General features: G+C 43.8%; 1 protein-coding gene across 6 annotated transcripts in view; it reads left to right on the top strand.

Moving 5' to 3' along the window:
• The window catches only part of LOC141758041 (ankyrin-3-like), a 117,396-nt gene that overhangs the window by 79,936 nt on the left and 18,248 nt on the right, over positions 1 to 19,212 (top strand). For 5 of the 6 annotated variants that reach the window (XM_074619089.1, XM_074619091.1, XM_074619092.1 and 2 more), the window contains 9 exons: positions 1,129 to 1,353; positions 5,160 to 5,314; positions 5,674 to 5,885; positions 5,990 to 6,197; positions 6,284 to 6,380; positions 6,489 to 6,717; positions 6,871 to 6,996; positions 8,364 to 8,486; positions 9,621 to 9,702. In XM_074619089.1, coding sequence (XP_074475190.1) covers positions 1,129 to 1,353; positions 5,160 to 5,314; positions 5,674 to 5,885; positions 5,990 to 6,197; positions 6,284 to 6,380; positions 6,489 to 6,717; positions 6,871 to 6,996; positions 8,364 to 8,486; positions 9,621 to 9,702 — 1,457 coding nt within the window. Of the gene's footprint in view, positions 1 to 1,128; positions 1,354 to 2,918; positions 3,018 to 5,159; positions 5,315 to 5,673; positions 5,886 to 5,989; positions 6,198 to 6,283; positions 6,381 to 6,488; positions 6,718 to 6,870; positions 6,997 to 8,363; positions 8,487 to 8,982; positions 9,010 to 9,620; positions 9,703 to 10,957; positions 17,228 to 19,212 lie in introns of all 6 variants that reach the window. The other variant, XM_074619088.1, reaches the window with a different exon arrangement.

The following is a 19,212-nucleotide window of genomic DNA, read 5'->3' as shown; positions in this document are numbered from 1 at the left end:
GGCAGCATTTTAAAGCCTGAAAACAGAACCATGAGGAATGCAGAAGTCTAGTTTTCTCTGAGCACTTGAATTACAATATGCTAAAAGGTTATTATGGGATTTTTGCCCAGTGATGCCAAAAACGTTCTGCCTACTGAAGCTTTAAAGGAGTTTGCTACTTGTAATAACACATTTTAGCTTAAAAAACATCTTAAAAATACATAAATCCCCAATGATTAGGCCCCGGCTTGCAAAGCACTGGCAGAAACCCTGTCTTTAGTTACAGCCGGTTCCGAATGTTTTTACATTTTCCAACTCTTTGACAGTCGATCAGTTAGAAATAGATTCAGGTCATTAACAGTCATTAACCGGTTATATATCAGTTAAAGACAGTCTTCAGTTCAAGATGAATATATTGCAACCACAGATAACATGTGTGTTAGTTCATGTATTTTATAGTCTGTGAGCGAATCTTTACATTCGCTTGAGACTTGCAAAATGACATTTATATGTACACCATTTCCTCAAAAAGCATATAAACTAACATTACATCTTGTTCACCAAATTGCATGGTGTGGATCTATATGTGTGTGTGTGTGTGTGTGTGTGTGTGTGTGAGCGTGCGTGTTATGTGATGAGTTGAAATGAGTTACACACAGGACCACACTACTGTGTACCTTCTAATATGGATCAAACACAGGTGGAGGCTCCTGTGTTGGCATCTTGGCTAATTCATCCACACAAAATAACTAAAGAATATTCATTTGCTTGAAATGGATGTTTGAGGAAGAGTTGGTGTTTTCTAATTGTAACCAACACTTTATTTTTTAAAGCGCAGCCATAGCCAACACAGAAAACTCTTTACATTTCGTTATCTCTCTTCTCTTTGGCTCACACTTTGTGTGTGTTTTGAAGATCACAGCATGAGAAGGGACTTCACATCAACTAAAGCTCTTCTGTCGCCATCAATACTGATGTTAAATTGATGTGTATTTTACTTCTTGTTCCATTCCTTTTCTATATCCTTTCCTCTCTTTATCTCCAAACATGCTACTCTTTCGTTCTTGTCTTTGCACTCTCTGCTTCACTGTCTTCCATCACTCTTTGTCTCTTCCACCTCTCCTCTTCCTTTTCTTCGCTCTCCGTCAGGTTCCTGGTCAGCTTCATGGTCGACGCCAGGGGCGGCTCCATGAGAGGAAGTCGTCACAACGGCATGCGCATCATCATCCCGCCCAGGAAGTGCACGGCGCCCACTAGGATCACCTGTCGGCTGGTCAAGAGACACAAACTGGCGTCGCCTCCTCCGATGGTGGAAGGAGAAGGCCTGGCCAGCCGACTGGTGGAGGTCGGTCCAGCCGGAGCTCAGTTCCTCGGGTAAGACCTGATGTTTCTTTTTAAACCTCGCCAGTATTGACGCCGTTTGCTTAATTGCTTATTTTTCTGCACTTCTGTTCGGTGACTTGACATCTCCTTCCTTCTGCTTCTTGCCATCGCCATCTCCAGCCATCTGCGTTTATATTTGAACGTGTGAATGAGTGTATGTGCATGTTTAGGTGGAATACCTGCCGTTTAATTTGCAGTTAAAGTGTAATTGTTGCCGTGTGCTCACCCTCAAGCATTCAGTCCAGCTTTGGCAAAGTAAAGGCAACATCACTAACGGATGTACACTGTGTAAATGTGTAAATTGTGGGGAGAAAAAAAGAAGTAAATATGTGGACATGTTTCAGTTTTATATTCATTAAAACTTTGTCAGGAAATGTCAAAACCAGCGGAAATTAAAAAATTTGGCTCAACTGAACGGAAAGGCTTTGATTACCTGTTAATGTGTCCAATTACAGTAAATACCACAAAACAAAATGCAGCATACACGTCTGCATGTTTGATAAAGACGGTTCTGAATTTGAGATCAGCTGAACGTAGCAGGGCATCATAGAACACTTCATTCAAACTGGACAGAAACAAAATAAAAGTCACCTAAACCGTCGTCGTTACTCTTTCCAACAATCACTGAGTGTGCTTTGGTCGAACTCAACGGTAATTTCACTGAGTTTAATGTGAAAAAACACTGAATCCACTGTTGCCTCCCCCACAACCCGCTCTCTCTCTGTCTCTCTGCTCGAAGAAGGAAGAAGCCGGGGTCATCAACGCGTCATCAGTTACACTGCGCTTGTGTTAAACCCTGTTGTCTTAATGCTCAGGCTGATCGGAATCCTTAAAAAAAATCCCGAAGCCCGATCATGATTCGGATCGCCACCAAAATCGAATGTGTTGTTCATTGTGCCACACCCCACCCCTCCAAAAAATGTCATTCAAATCCACCGCAGACTTTTGTAGTAATCCTGGTAACGGACAAACAAACAAACCAACAAACAAACCAACAAACAAACCAACGCTGGTGAAAACATAACCTCCTTCCTAGGCCTTCGGCCTTGACGGAGGTAATACCAGCTGAGAGGCTTTGGTTGCATCTGGTTGCTATGATACAGAATATCCGTAAAGTAAAAATGTCCACACAAGGTTGAGTATGTGAAATATGCGGCGCTCCCCTTGCAAAGAATTTAAAAAAGAAAAAATGTGAACATAGAGTTTGTGGCGGTTGCTTGCCATCCCCTGCAGTTGGCTTGTCAATAGTGCGGTACTGCAATATTGCAGTTATTGCGACAGCCCTATTTCTACAATGCAGTATTACTACTTTAGATTCTTATTTTCAGTTAGCAACTAAATGCATCAACATCAGATCCAAACAATACACCGTGTATTCACCAACCAGAGACTGATATTGTGAGTGAATAGTTGCCGTTACTGATGTCACTGATGCATACTGGACAGGAGAGACATGAATCTTATTACTGATACGACTCAGTGTGCTTTTACTGACTTTGCAAGTGTGTGTTTTGTACGTGGGTGTGCGTGTGTGTTTCACTATCTTGCGGACGCAGTAAACTACATCTTCCCAGAAAGCTGCCAGCCCTTAATGAAGGCGAGAGCCTGGTTAGTCCAGTGCTTCAGCTGGGACCCAGAGGAACTAGATTTGTTGGGTAGGAACCAAACATAGCATCCCCCCCTCCTCCCTGCTCCTCTCCCTCCTGTTCCTCCCACCTCCTCCCCCCGAGGAAACGACATGAGCGAGGCTGATTCATGCTGATGGATATGATTATTTTACCCATCTCTGTTGATTTGTTAGGACACAGCATTACTACTATATGGTTGCCATGTAGTTTTGGGAAGAAATCAATGACATAGTGAACCTTTTTGAAGGGAGGACAACTAGTTACTACTTATATAAAGTTAGTTGTATGATGGGTCCACCACAGCAAAGTGGATTTGTTTTAGCCTCAGGGAGAGACATTAGGATTTTTATTTTATATTTCAGATTTTAAAATTCTTCCTAAAACTACACGATAGAACTTTAAATCCATTACGGTTCCTTTCATTTAGAGACCATTGTATTTTATTTTATTTCAGAAGCTTTCAGTTGGCTTTTGATGTCACTGAAAGTAAAGGTTTTGATTGGCTGTTTGGACTGCGCTTGTTGGGCATGAGCCTTTTTCCCTCCTCAAGGCGAGCATCATCCTGCTTCCCATGACCGCTGTTACTTTATTTCACCTTTTAAGATCAGTTTGATGTCATCCCACAGTATTTATGTGTAATTTATTTCCAGAGAGAGTAGTAGAAAGAGTCTGGTTGAGATCCATACTGTGAAACTTCAGGGCTACAGCTCAACTTAGAAGGGTTGTTTCATTATGCTTATTATAAGCAATAAATACACTGTGTTTCGGCGGGTATGAGACTCTTGAATCTTGATTATATTATGACAGTTTGTCACAATAACTTTTCTCCTCTCTGAGTACTTCAGGCTTTTCTTCATAAAAATTTAAATTATAATATTTAACTGCACTTATAAAACTTCTATTCTCATATTCGTGACTGAATAAGCAACAACCAAAGTTGCTGTTGTTCTTTTGACAGTGGCGTCACCATGGCAACATAAGCAAACGGCACAATTGACTTCTGATTCGTGATTGGTGCACGGAAACACGTGACATCGCCTCCGCCAGATTTCTTGGCAAAAAAAACTTAAAAAGTAACTTAAAATGTATTTATAAAGTAAATTTACCCAAATACTGTACTTAAGTATAATTTTAAAATACTTTAATTGAGTATTTCCTTTTTCTGGCAAATATTGTACTTTTTTTCACCATTTATTTAATAATTTCTTTAATATTATCACCCACAAAATGATGATGTAGTCCTATAGATTAAGACACAATTCACAAGCTACCCAGCAGATAAAGTAATACAAATTTGCTCCACCTTTACCAACATCAAAATTATGTACACATTAATGCATCACTAATTATAATCACATAATATAGATTTTTTCTGAAAAGGGCCCCTCTACATAAAGAGTAGTTTTACTTTTACATTTTTTTTTTTAAAGTATATTTTGATGCAAATACTTTGGTACTTTTACTTAAGAGCTTTAACTGGACTTGTACTTGTAACAGAGTATTTCTACATAAGAGGTCTGAGTACTTCTTCCCACGACTATAAACTCTGACGGCTTGTGTACTTTTGCTTACAACCTGGATTCATCTATAACTTTTCCAGTAAATACTTGTGTGTTCATGTAGGAGTTTATCACTGATAGGGGATGATCAATGAATATAGTTCCTCTCTGTCTGTCCTTTTATACTCTCTACTCTGAGGGGAAATTGTCCTCAGACTAGAGCAGGCCTATGTTCATCCTCCTCTCTTGTGTTGCCATCATGCCTTGTTTGAATAAGGGCTGTGCAGCTTTCTCCCGTCTCCCCTCGTTCCATTTCATGCGTTTCTTGTCGAGTTGAGTCACGCCAAGCGATGACATGCACCCCATCGAACTGCAGCACGGCCATGACGGCTATCATCACGAAGCAACGCTGTCATCAGCTGAACCAAAGTTCATTCATCCCTGTACAGTATGTCTCTGACACCAACGTCCTTCAATGTTCATATTTCACTTCATTTGAATGAATGCCACCTGTATAAGCGTTAACCCCCTGCCTATGCTTAAAGAGACGCTGTACATCATCAGACAGAACTAAACCTCTATTTTCTTGGTTTAGCCGTTACCTGCCATTTCAGTCTTAAATGAATAAGATATGATTGATTAAACCATACTCCCTGTACCTTATTACCAGACCGGTGATAGTGGAGATCCCTCATTTTGGCTCGATGCGCGGCCAGGAGAGAGAGCTGATCCTGCTGCGCAGCGAGAACGGAGAATCCTGGAAGGAGCATCTGTACGACTTTAAGACTGACGACCTCAGTCAGCTCCTCAGTGGGATGGATGAAGGTGAAGAACACGCTTTGACTTTTTTTTTCTCAAAACCTTGTTGTCTTGTGGCACCCAGGCAAGTTTGTATATTTAAACTAAAAGGATATATGCCTGGAAGTGTTCTTAAAGCCCCTATGTGTAGAATTATATGTGGTTTGTTGATTTGTTGTTCACAATGAAGCATTATCAGGAAACGTCGATAGTGAGTTTACGGCGTCCCAAACACATTTTCTATCATCAACAGCGGGATGATGTTAGTCTCGAGGCCTGACGGTGCTAGTGGTACTACAAACTGAGATGTTTCTGTAGGTTTGGAAAATAGATTATTTATAATGTACGTGTGATTGATGTAATTTATATATTTTCCTTCCCTGTAGAACTGGACAGCCCTGATGACCTGGAGAGGAAGAGAATCTGCCGCATCATCACCAAGGACTTCCCACAGTACTTTGCTGTCGTGTCTCGAATCAGGCAGGAGACCAATCAGATGGGACCAGAGGGCGGGACTCTGTGCAGCCGGAGTGTCCCGTTGGTTCAAGCTTCCTTCCCCGAGGGGGCGTTAACCAAGAAGATCAAAGTTGGACTGCAGGTGAGATTAGAGACGTCTGTTGTTTGTTTGTGACCACAGTGGCAGAAGCTATAAAACAAAACCTACACACATTAAACACACATCACCAATCTCTTGTCTCCCAGGCCCAGCCGGTACCCGACGACTATGTGAAGAAAACCCTCGGTAACCGGGCAACCTTCAGCCCCATCGTTACCGTGGAGCCCAGAAGAAGGAAGTTCCACAAGCCCATCACCATGACAATCCCAGTCCCGCCTCTCTCAGGGGAGGGGCTCACCAACGGCTACAAAGGAGACTGTACGCCATGTCTCCGCCTCCTCTGTAGCATTACAGGTGTGTGTGTCTTTAGTGAATCTTGGGCTTTTAATACGTCGCTGTAATATGTTCCTTGTACATTAAACTTCCTACATATCTACCAGGTGGTACGTCCCCAGCACAGTGGGAAGACATCACTGGCACAACTCCTCTCACCTTCGTCAATGACTGCGTCTCCTTCACCACTAATGTTTCTGCCAGGTGAGACGCACCACCTGCTCATGTGTTACACTGAAGTTATCCTGAATAATCTGTTGCATTTGTCTCTGTGTCTTGAAATGTTGATCATTTTATTTGTCGTCTGTGCAGGTTCTGGTTAGCAGACTGCCACCAGATCCCGGAGACGGTGGGCTTGGCCATGCAGCTGTACAGGGAGCTCATCTGCGTGCCCTACATGGCCAAGTTTGTGGTGTTTGCTAAGACGAACGACCCCGTGGAGTCCAGACTGAGGTGCTTCTGTATGACGGACGACAAGGTGGATAAGACCCTGGAGCAGCAGGAGAACTTCGAGGAGGTGGCCAGGAGCAAAGACATAGAGGTACTTCATTATTATCTATTCTGTTCCTGTCAGAAGGAAGGGCTAAAGGAAGTTGAAAGATTTGGAAGAGTACTTTTTGAAAAATCTGTAACAAGAGAGCTGCATTTTGTTGTTGTGAAGTGTTGTTCTTACCGACGTGATGTGCTCTCTCAGGTTCTGGAGGGCAGGCCCATCTATGTGGACTGCTATGGAAACGTGGCTCCTCTGACTAAAGGTGGTCAGCAGTTAGTTCTTAACTTCTACGCCTTCAAGGAGAACCGTCTGCCCTTCTGTGTCAAGGTACTGCATACACTCTATCATCCCCACCGCGTACAACAACCTCCTTCTCAAGATCTATAAATCAACGTGACACAAAACTTGTTGAAAGTTACTAAAATTACACCAAAGCTGTCATTCCCGAGTACAAAAGGGCACAAGACATAATGCTGGAGAAAAGCAGCAGCAGCCGGTATACTGTTGTTGCTGTTAAGTTCTGTACTAACCCATCATTGTTACCGTTACCCACACTAGCACCCAGTGAACCCAGTCCACCGGGTCTGACCTAGTTCTCTTTGTCACTGATAGATAACGTCATGTTATTGATTGACCCATTAACCTCGTGTTCTTCATAATCAATACTCTTGCATCATTTGGTGAAAACTATTCTTGCTGCGTGTGAACTAGATCAAGCTCCACTTTATCACAACTAATTAGAGCAACAGTTGCATGTGTATAACATTACATGCAAATATAGCTCTTCCATTAGTCTATGCTGCTGTCAAGTGCTGAAATATATGATCGTATTAAAGGGACTGTTTGTAACTTTTTAAGCGTATAAATGTACCGGATCGGGACACATGCGCACTCGCATATGCGCGTTCGCGTGTAGCCGCTGCCTCTCCTCCTCTGCCTGCTCGCTTTCAATCAGACAGCGCGCGCGTTCTCGCTCAGCTCGCTCCACCTCTAGACGTGAACGTGTGCTCACTCCACACTGCAGAAGAGTTAGTTTAGCTCTGAGAACATCTAGTGAATGTAGCGTTTGTGCAGAAATAAATGCTGCAGCTCCTCCAGACCAACAGAGCTTTCCCGTGTCTTGTGAAGTGACGGGGCTCTTCAGAGAGAAACGTTACCGTCTCGTTAACGACTGGGTGACGGTGTCTCCCTGCTCTCTCCGGCTCCGGGCGGAGAGAGCAGGGAGACACGCTTCAGAGCCCCGCTGCCTCAGCCTGCACTGAGACAGGAAAAGACAACACCAGGATCAGATCTAAATCATGTTCATGGAGAGACCTTCGTCTGGTCAGCTAACTTTACTGCCAAGCAGCTGAAATATAGAGTGATATTGTGGTTTTAGCTGACGTGTGTCGCCTCACTGTTTTGAGCAATTCTCGTTCAGGTATATTTAGAGCGAGCAAGCGCGAGCCCGACGTCGACTTTCGTTGATTTCACGGCCACAGGTGTCGCTGTTAACAAGCATTTCTGAAAGTTACAAATAGTCCCTTTAAGTGAAAACTTTGCAAAAATGGCCCTGAACATTTAACATGAAGTACGCACATTTGCACACATGCGGAAAAAATAAACCTCATGTGTATGGTGTACACATTGAAGTACATCAACTGCTACCTTTATAAAGGAACAAGGTACATAAAGAAGCAATGTTCTCTCTCTAGGTGAGAGATCCCAGCCAGGAGCCCTGCGGCCGTCTTACGTTCCTCAAAGAGTGTAAGACCATAAAAGGCCTTCCACAGACCGCCGTGTGCAACCTGAACATCACACTTCCTGCGGTGAAAAAGGTAAGGTAGCGTGAACTCACCATTCTGTTTTCACCTCCATAACCATACTCGTGGTTAGGGTACTTTTCGGCCCCAATTAACACACTGATAGATGAAAGACAGAGAAAGACTTTGGCCAAACTGTGTCTTTTATCTGTTTAAAAGCTTCTCTCTGTGTAAATCGGTTATCTATGCAGTGGATTCTTGTCATTGGCTGTTTTCATTTTGATTTGGATGACATGCTTTTGGCTGAGGGCTTTTAGTGCAAAAGGCTTTTTTTTCTGATTATCAGGCTGGCTTTTTGTGGCTTGAGTTCATGTGCTGTTTTTGCTGCTGAGTGTTGGCGCTTTATACTTTTTATTTTGGTGTTTGTTTCGTCTGTGTTTCTGTTTGTTTGCTTAAGTGGCTTCTGGAGCTTCTGTCAATCACTCCTTTTTCACACCCTGATGTTTCTTTTCCCCCCCTGCTTTCCATTATGTTACTCCCCCCTGTTTCTGCAATGCATCTTGGGAACCAGGAAATGGAGTCAGATGCCGAGGATGAGGTAAAACCACACCCTCCCCACCATTTGCTGCCGTCTGCGCTAGATCTATAGCGGCTCCTGCTTCATCATAGCATTATTCTTTCCGCTTGTACAAGGACAATACGAGCTTTCCTTGTTCAAAGCAACCTTTAGCTGCATGATATATTGTAGATATGGAAAAAACGATTTGTTTTATGTCCAATCTTTATCCCTTCCGCTCTACAGTATGTGATACAAGTGGGCTTTGGAGTATAGATGTACTTACAGTGTCCTTAAGTTAAGATTTAACCGTTAGTAACATTACTTTAAAACTGATTATTTGCACTTTTAAGTACTTATAATGTAGACTTTGTACTTCTCATGACTAACGTAAGCTAATTTGGCTAGCTTGGCATAGTTACACTTATTGTTAGTTGTATTAAAATAGAGGATTGGAGTGCAGTAAATTAGTCGCTGTATTACTTAACTGTTAAATATGGGCTTTGTTTTTATGTTAATACCAACTAATGCAGACTATCGGGTTTGCTTTAATTTGACGTTTATAATGTCCAAATGTTGGTCATTTGGCAGCTCCACACAATGTAGGGTGACCTAGAACTAATAGGTTTTTGTGTTGTTTGCTATTGTTGCAGACTGAAAAGCCAGAGCGACGTCATACCTTTGCATCCCTAGCCTTACGTAAGCGCTACAGCTATCTGGCCGAGCCTGCACTGAGTGAGTTTTGACATTTTCACTAACAAACCCTTTGATGAATTTAATAATGCCAATTTATAAGTGGATAAGATAGTTTATTAACAACTTTAATTAACCTGTAAAATGCGTAATCGATATGTAGATAGATGTGACTTAATGTAATAAATGCATATTTCTCATCCTACATGACATGCACTGTCCACATGCTTGTTTACGACATGGTACATATTTTTGCATGGGTCAATGAGTGGTTTTTGTGCCGTGCTTGCCCACATTGTGAGTTGTACACCTTCTGGGTTTGTTTGGTTGATTTCCACTGCTGAGTTTTAGAAGTCCAAATGCAGCAACATCAAAATTTTTCTTTGATTTACCGCCACAATGTAATGGAAATTTTGGGAGGAAGGTCAAAGCAAAATTTTAATGTGTTTTTTCATTTGTCCCCTCTGAGTTTAAAGCCTTTTTTTGGCTTTGTGATGATGTAGCAGCTTTTTGTGGGACAAACATGCATGTAAGAGGTCTTGAGTTTGGCTTTTCTTTCAGGTGTTTCTGTTCAGTTTTTTCACACTTTGTGCTTTTCACCAGTTCTTATCGATCTTGAATGACAAAATGGGCCAAAACTTCAGTCTTGGAAAACACATTTTGTCATATTTTGTTTGTTACATAATGAAAGGAAAATGGAAACGTCTGCAGCCATTGGCTCTGTTGTAGTGACTAAATTGTCTTTGGGGAATCCGTCATTATGTAAGTTTTGGACCAAACAGATAAAAGGCACTTTACAAAGCGGATTGAAATTAGAGCCAGAATCCATACGCTGATTTCAGTCCAAAGAGAGAAGTTGTTTTTGTGTTAATCCCGGTGCATTTGTCCTACCATTTTTTCCGTTGTCAATTGTTAGTCTACTCCATTGTCTTTTGGGATTTTACTTTGCTGCTGTACGTGCTTCGTTAAGTTTATTCATTATGTTGCTGTTGTTGTTGCTGTTTGAGTCATATCCAAATCCTGAATCATACAGGAACACATCCGTTTCTTTTCATAACTCCATCTTCAATCAATACTCAAATATTAGCACTTCATAAAACTGCTATTTTTCCTTCCTTGATAACAGGACTGCGTCACTGACAAACTCTTCCTCCTCTGATCTCTTTTTCTTTCACATTTTTTTTATTCCTTTTCCTTCCCCAACATAATTTTCTGTTACCTATACTATTCCATATTCTTTTTATTATTATTTTTCCCCATTCCTTCTTTATGATTATTTCTACAAATTCATCTGAAGAAACAGCAGTTGAGCGAAGCACAACAGCAAGAACACTGCCTGCTGGTTACCCTCACAAACCTGTCTTTCCAACCAGACCTTACCCACCATGGTCGACTGCTCCTATTACCGTCCCTGGTCAAACAAGGCCCGTCGGAGTGGGGGGTTCCCTCACCTCTACCGATTCACCGGCAGGCTCACCAGCTGCTTCTCCATTGAAAACTACCTGGCCCCTTTCCTCCCCGTTACCTGCATGCGCTGCAACAATCAAAGCCCCCCTGGGAGCACCACCACCTTCCATGTCATCCCCAGTTAAATCAGTTAGCGACCTAATGTCCTCATCCCCCATCAGGTCTTACAGGACTATGCCTTCACCCATTAAAACCGTTGTCCAGCTGGGTCAGTACCCTGTCCAGGGGTCTGCCAGCCTTGTGTCCTCTGGAAGCCCGTGTAAACCTGCCACAGATCCAGCATCTATCAAAAGCCTTGCTTCAGCATACACATCAAGGACTTCCCCACTTCACTCGATACCCAATGGTTCTGTACCAGAGAGGTCATCAGCTCCCGCATCGCCAAAGTCACCTTACAACATGTACAGTTCTAATCTGCCTTTTAAAACTGCCCTTGGGTCCACAATTGCGACGGATGCAGGCGCACCTAGCCTTTCTCCCGTTAAAAGCATCTCCAGCCTGTCCTCTTTGAAAACCTCTGTAGATTCAACACTCTCAACCAGAGGAGGGAGGACGTCCCTCTCGTCTCTCTCCTCGACCGGGCAGACAACCATTGCTTCCTCAGAACTCTCCATGATGAACGGATCAGTCTCTCCTGTTAAATATCCATCCTCCTCCTCCACGCCATCCTCCCCTTCTTCTCGCCAAATCTCAGAGAGAAGTAGCAGCCTTCAGGAGAGGATTCAGGCCACCACCCAGGCAGCGACCTCCGGCGTCAGCGCCGCCATAAATGAAGCTATAGACTCATATTCTGTGTCCGGCTATGGCACTCTTAGATCACTGTCCTCCTCGCGTAGGACTGCAGCAACAAGCTCCGCTTACGGTTCTCTGAGATCTGTAGCTGCCTCCTCCGGCTCGGCAGTTTCTTCTAACACAATGACTGTTCCTGTGTTTTCCTTAGTCAACGTCATTCCAGACACCCCTGTCAAACCAGGGCCAGGGTCTCTCAAAATGGCACTGCCTGATTCCTCTCGTGCCTCATCCTCGTTGTCTTCTTCTCTTTCTTCCTGTGTTACCTCATCAAAAATAAAGTCCCAACTGAAATCCCCTCCGTTTATCACGCCGGCCATCATCCACCCAACTGGAACTTCCAACCAGGAGATACTAAAAGATGTAGCAGACATGAAAGAGGATCTGATCAGGATGACGGCTATCCTGCAGACAGACACACAGACAGCAGCTAAAACTGTTCAAACGTCATACACTGGCACTCCTAAAGAGACCAAGTTAGAGGACGAGGAGCCATTTACTCTAGTAGAGAAAGTGAAAGAAGACTTAGTGAAAGTCAGCGAGATATTAAAGAAAGATGTCAAGAGTGAAGGTAAGGTAGGTAGAGAGAGAGCTTCAGAGGATGAATGGGAGGAATTTTCCAAAGATGAGATTGAGGAAGCACAAAGTGCCTTCTCAGACTTTTACCCTCTCTTTGATGAAAACACACTCCTGCTCAAGCAGCAGTCCATGTCAAGTAAAGACTTAGAGTTGGCTAAAGTAGTAGACTTTTTAACAAATGACATTGGCGCTAGCTCTCTCTCCAGAATGGCGGAGTTGAAATGTAGGTACGAGGAGGAGGCAAAAAGGGAAGGGGAAGAGAAACAGAAACGTGTCCTTAAACCATCTATGTCGATACAAGAGCACAAACTCAAAATGCCTCCACCGGTCTCAGGCATGCTCAGGTCTCCCTCAGAGAAAGACCTGAGCAAACTTACTGAATCCTATCAGGGGACGGACACTATTTTGGAGTCACCTGAGGACCTGTCCCATGAACAGGATAAGAGTCCCCTGTCCGACAGCGGGTTCGAGACCAGGAGTGAAAAGACACCCTCTGCTCCTCAGAGTGCAGAGAGTACAGGACCTAAGCCTTTATTCACAGATTCACCCATCCCTCCCTGCGTCACTGAGACCAGGACTGAAGTGGTCCACATTAGGAGCTACGATGATCCTTTTGAGCCTTTACTCATGGACGAGGCTGCATCTGCTCTCCCCTTTATGGAGCCAGATGCAGCTTCAACGAGCTCCATGCAAGCCATGAAAATGCCAGAAGAGGACTCCATGATGAACACGAGTATGTGTCTTAAAGAGGAAACTCATATTACTACTACAACTAGAATGGTCTATCACAAGCCCCAACTGACCGACAGCGTAGAGATGATAGAGGAAGGTATGTCAGTTAGAGATATCATGAAAGCTTTCCAGTCAGGTAGGGACCCATCTAAAGAGCTGGCAGGCCTTTTTGAACACAAAGCTAGCCAGGATTCTGTCAAAGGCGACGAGCTGACTCCTAGATTTCTTGACAGAGACATTAAATCCAAACCCAAAGTTGAAAGGATAATTGAGGTTCATATCGAAAAGGGCCACAGCACAGCAGAGCCGACTGAGGTCATCTTCAGGGAAACCAAGAAACACCCTGAGCTTTATGTCTACAAAGGGGACCATGGGATTAGGGAACTTACCGATTACGATGAGGCCCAACAGGAAGAGGAGGAACTTACTGCCGAAGAATCTCTGCCCTCCTTCCTAGAAACATCTCGCGTTAACACCCCAGTGTCACAGGAGGAGGACAGTCGCCCAAATTCTGCCCAGCTGATAGCAGACGATTCATATAAAACCCTGAAACTATTGAGCCAACAGTCCGTAGAATACTGTGATGATGATCTATCTGAAATCAGAGGCGAGTCATATAGGTTTGCTGAGAAAATGCTCCGCTCAGAGAAACTTGACGCGTCATCGCTGTCTCACTCTGACACAGAGGACTCGGCAATAGTGACTGACAGAAACCGCCACCTAGTTTCTGAGGAGAGTGGTAGCCGTGGCACTGAGAGTCAGCAACATGGAAGCCCCAAAAGAGAGTATGTTTCTAAGTCATCTAAAGATGGGTCCCCTATGTCTGGTAAATTCGTGCACAGGGACGAACCATCTCAGTTTGATAAGGTGACAGTGCTTCATTACTCCACAGAGCAGGGAAGCCCCAAACATGCTGTTTGGATGCGATTTACAGAGGATAAACATGACAGGAGCAGGGATAAGCTCCTTTACGAGGATAGGGTGGATCAATCTGTAAAGGAAGCTGAAGAAAAACTCAGTGAGGTATCACAGTTCTTCCGTGACAAAACAGAGAAGCTCAATGATGAGCTGCAGTCCCCTGAGAAAAAGCCTGTGAAACGAGAGCCAAAGGAACCCAGGTCCTGGCCTAGCTCTGCCTGCAGTACCCCTGAGAAAACACAGCAGAAACCTAAAGCAGAAGAGGGCTTCAGTAAAAGCAAACTCAGGGAGCCTTCTGTTGGTAAAATGTTTGACAGTGTAACTGAAAAGAAAAGTTCTAGCTTACCAAGCAGTCCCCAGAAAAGCAGTGAGGATAAAATTAAACAGCAAACTAAAACCAGTGAATCTGAACCTTCTTCTCCCTCTCATGTAAAATCAACATCCAAAGTCAGCGCTGCAAGGATGAAGTTTGAATCTGAGGCTCAGAAACAAACGCAGTTTAGTCCAACCAAAATTCCTCCTCCAGTGCAGCCAAAACCTTCAATAAAGAAATTACAGGAGAGCAAACTTCCTGTTTATCAGTGTTATGGAGGAAAAACACCAAAAGTATCTGAACCGTCAGAAAAGGTAACTCTAAAAAAGGATGTAGAGAAGGACACATGTGCTGTCACCGACAGCACTAAACCTGCTTTGATATCATCAACATCTAAATCCCCAAAACATACAGGAGACAAGTCGCCAAACAAAAACATCCCAGAGCCCTTGTTGCAAAGACAAATTAGTGAGACTGAGAGTCAAAAAGCAACTACTAAAGGGAAAGATATCCCTTCCACTGTTACTCAGGAAATTAAAGAAAGCAATAAAGGTCAGAAAGTCCAGGCACCTGTTGTTCATGATACTGCTAAACTACTAGAGAAAGACAGTGATGCTATAAAGAGCCAACAAGTCACCAAAAGTGCTTCCAAAGAAGTAATAGCTGAGGTGTTAAGAAAAGACGCAGAAGAACCACCAAACAAAAACCTCAGAAAAAAGACAGAATCACAAATTCCTGTAAGATCTTCTACTTTAGATAATGACCTCACAAAGAAACAGACAATAACTAAACCATCACAGATACCTACATTATCTAAAAGCAAAATACAGACGAGCCTTGAGACAGCCCTGGCAAAAACAGATCTGACCTTTGAAATTCTAGATAATGCGCCCAAAGATTCCAACTCCAACAACCTCCCCAGCCCTAGAGACACATTGGAGAAAGTCATAACCCCTCCAGATGCTATAACAACCAAAGAGAACTTCAAGGGCATCAAAACTTTACCTGTTTATGTCAGTGTTCAGGTGGGAAGGCAGGCAGAGAGGGAAGCCAAAGGGACACTGTACACAGTCAAGCAGAAAACAAACTCAGCACTCAGCCCCATAAGCCCAGATGATGATACACTAGAACAAGTTTCCTTCATAGATAGCTCAGGTAAAAGCCCCATTACGCCAGAAACCCCCAGCTCTGAGGAGGTCAGCTATGACCTCTTGCCCAGGACCCCTGATGGCTTTATGGGATTCATGCCAGGACAACCCAGCCCCATCATGGAGGTATCTGAAGAATCAGAGGAAGATGACTTAAGCAGAGTTTTTTTCTCTTTTAAAGAGGTCCTACCGGAAAGCAAAACTAGTGTTCACACCACCCAAGCAGACCTTGCTAATGCTAATGAGCAAGAAACAGAAACTAATGATAACCAGCAGGAAACAGCAACTAATGGCCAACATGATGAAATGACCGAGCAGGAGCATCAAGAAGTCTCAAAAGACAAAGGTATTGCATATATTGAGTTCCCTCCCCCACCTCCTCTGGACTCTAATTCAGAAATATCCGACCCAGAAAGGAAAGGTTCCTGTGCCTCTTCAGAGGCCGAGACAGAAATGATGGAGGTGAACTTACAGGAAGAACATGACAAGCACCTGCTGACCGAGCCAATTATACGTATCCAACCCCCTACCCCGGTGTCCCAGGAGGAAGATGACAGTCAATCAAATGATGAAAGGACAGGAGACGACGAGGATGAGTCAATCTTTCAAACAATTCCTTGTAAGAAATTCAATTTCAAAGTTCCCGAGGAGGAGGAGAAGAGGAAGGAGAAGGAAAAGGCATCTAAAGCCAAAAAACATGACAAAAATGGAAACAACAAAGAACTTAATGGCGGGACCAATGGCGGGACCAATGGCGGGACCAATGGCGGGACCATTGGCGGGACCAATGGTGGGACCAATGGCGGGACCAATGGAGGGACTAATGGCTCCAATGGTTCTAATGGCAAAGGAGAGGAATATGATTATGAGCAAAATGGAAATGACCAGTCCATTACAGACTGTTCAATAGCCACAACGGCTGAATTTTCTCATGACACAGATGCAACAGAGATAGACTCTCTAGATGGATATGAACTTCAGGATGAAGATGATGGCCTGTGCGAGCAGGCAGATTTACGGCTGTTTGGGCTTCCAGACAGCCGGAGAGACGTCTGGGCAACAGACACATTTAGGTCCACCGACCGCTCTTTTCCTCCGACCAAACTGGAAGTTATTGAAGAGGAGAAAACCCCGGAGGAATGTCAAAAGGACCCTTTCAAAAAAGATAGCCCCCCAAATGGTGAGACACCTGATGGTGTTAGTAAAGATGGGGTTGAAGGTCAGGAACAAAAACCGTCAGATAAAGAGGGATTTTCAGACACTTACTTTAGTTATAAGTTAGAAGAGGAGTTTAATTCTCCTTTTAAGACTGTTGCCACTAAGGGGCTGGACTTTGACCCCTGGCCCAGTAAAGGTGGAGAAGAAGAAGTCGTTGACATGGGAGGGACAAGGGAAAGCAATGGTGAGCCTAAGCCTTTTGGACTGGCAGTGGACGACCAGTCTCAGGCCACAACACCAGACACTACCCCAGCCCGAACACCAACGGACGATAGCACGCCGACGAGCGAGCCGAACCCATTCCCCTTCCATGAAGGGAAGATGTTTGAGATGACACGCAGTGGTGCGATTGACATGAGCAAGAGGGACATGGTGGAGGAGAGGCTGCAGTTTTTTCAGATTGGTGAGCATTACTACTCGGCGGGCAGGTACAGGGTCAGGGACTTAGAGGTAGTTGCCTCCTCACAACACGGGGATCATTTTAATATTCAGGATCCCACGGATACATTAACAGTCCCTCAAGTCTCCATTCAGACTACTACTGTCCAGCTAGAAATATCAAATACAGCTGGCAGTTACACCACATGCAGAGACTCCACCACTGAGCCTAAATTCTCCACTTTTAGAACAGGATTCAAGTTGTCATCTGATAAAACCTCTGATGCTTCAAATAGCACTTCTAAATGTAGAACACCAGGCATCTTTGATCACTCTAATGACATAACCTCAGGAACAACTGTAGATACTTCTTATTCTGTAACCTCAGATTATTCTAATTTTGATATATCAGGCATCACAGATTATTATTCAAATCACAGAATACCTTCAGGTGCATCCAACCATTTGGATTGGACTTCAGAAAATCCCATTTATTACCAAAGCACAGATTCATCATCCGCACAACATGTTAGCAATCGCCAAGCATGGAGCAGCAATACCAGTGGCAACATCCCTGACTCCCATTCAGACGTCAGTCAGGCTGTATTCAACTTGTTGTCCTCTTCGGGACCCACTCTCGGCAGGAGTGTCGGCAGGATAGAAGCATCCTTCAGCCAGCTAGAGGAGAACAGCAGGGAAGGCAGGGCTTATACTCATGTAGTAATAACAAACACAGCAGCCAAAGAGGTCAAAGGCAAGATATGCAAGTCAAGGTTACCGGTGAGGGCGCCCAGTCGCAAACTATGCAGTCAAAGTCAACCAATAGTGAAAGATAATGTTGATAAATTCCTAGTAAGGAAACATGCAAAGCATAATATCAGGGAAAGATTAGACCCTTTTGAGAATTTATTTCCTAAATCTAGAATCCCAGTAATGAAAGCCATGAAATACTCCTCTTGTTCACGGGAGCAGAAGCAGGTTCGAACTAAATCTGTGGTTAGTGATAGAAGCACTTCCAGGGGTAATAAACAACTAACTAAAGGCAGATCCAGCACTGAACATAGATACAGTTTAGGGAAAAATGCAAGAAGAAGTAGCACAAATGAGCACGGGAGAAATGGCAGTGCAGTGGTCTCCAAAAAAACAAGGTGTGTCAATAGCCAGGCAGCCAAACGTTTGGACCAAACCATTCCCAAGGAGGCTGAGAGAAAGTTAGAGGGGAAAACACAGCCCACTGAGGACGGAGAGAGCTGCAGCCTCAGCACTACCAGGAACACTTCCTTCACATCTAGAGCTTCTAGAAGTTCCCGCCCTTCACGCACCTCTACCTCCACCTCCACCAGCACCACCACATCATCAACACCATCTGCTAGAGATGTGAGAGCTGAGGTTGAGCAGGCCAGCAGTGAGAGGATGAGGAGGAGGAAGAGTAGGCGGACACTTGGAGGGAAGGAGCAAGAGCAGAAGGAGGAAGGGAGTCAGGTTGATCAACCAATCACGGCTACTGTCACGGAGACTAGTTTGTAAACTCTTTCTAAACACTTGTGTATACTTTTATCTCTCTCTCTCTGAGATGCATGTAGCTGTTGTGGGTGCTTTGTGATGTGACGTAAGTGTAGCTGTCACTTCTTCTTCTTCTTCTTCCTGTCATTCGTGTTATCTGTGTCCTGTGCTGTCTGATTTAGGCAAAGAAGTAAAGGCTGAGACACGGAGAATCGATGACAGAATCAACTAGCTGCCCCCTTAGTCGATTAGTCAACTACTTTGATCTTAGTTGACTCAGATTTCTTTAGTCTATTAGTCATTTTTTATGACTTATTTCCATGAAACTTATGAGCACCTCTCTGGTAAACACCAGATTTAAAGTGGTGCTTTTGTCTGATTCTTTGTGGAGAAACTCAGTTTTACAGATCTGTTGATAAAATCAACTAATTGATTAGTCGATAAAATCGTATCGAGTGTTTGTCGACTAAGAATTTCTTTGGTCGAGGACAGTTTGGTGTTTAAAGT

This window comes from Sebastes fasciatus, chromosome 20 (genome assembly GCF_043250625.1).
Source record: "Sebastes fasciatus isolate fSebFas1 chromosome 20, fSebFas1.pri, whole genome shotgun sequence".
Lineage (NCBI taxonomy): Eukaryota > Metazoa > Chordata > Actinopteri > Perciformes > Sebastidae > Sebastes > Sebastes fasciatus.
The sequence above is the reverse complement of the archived record's forward strand: the minus strand, read 5'-3'. Positions and strand labels throughout refer to the sequence as shown.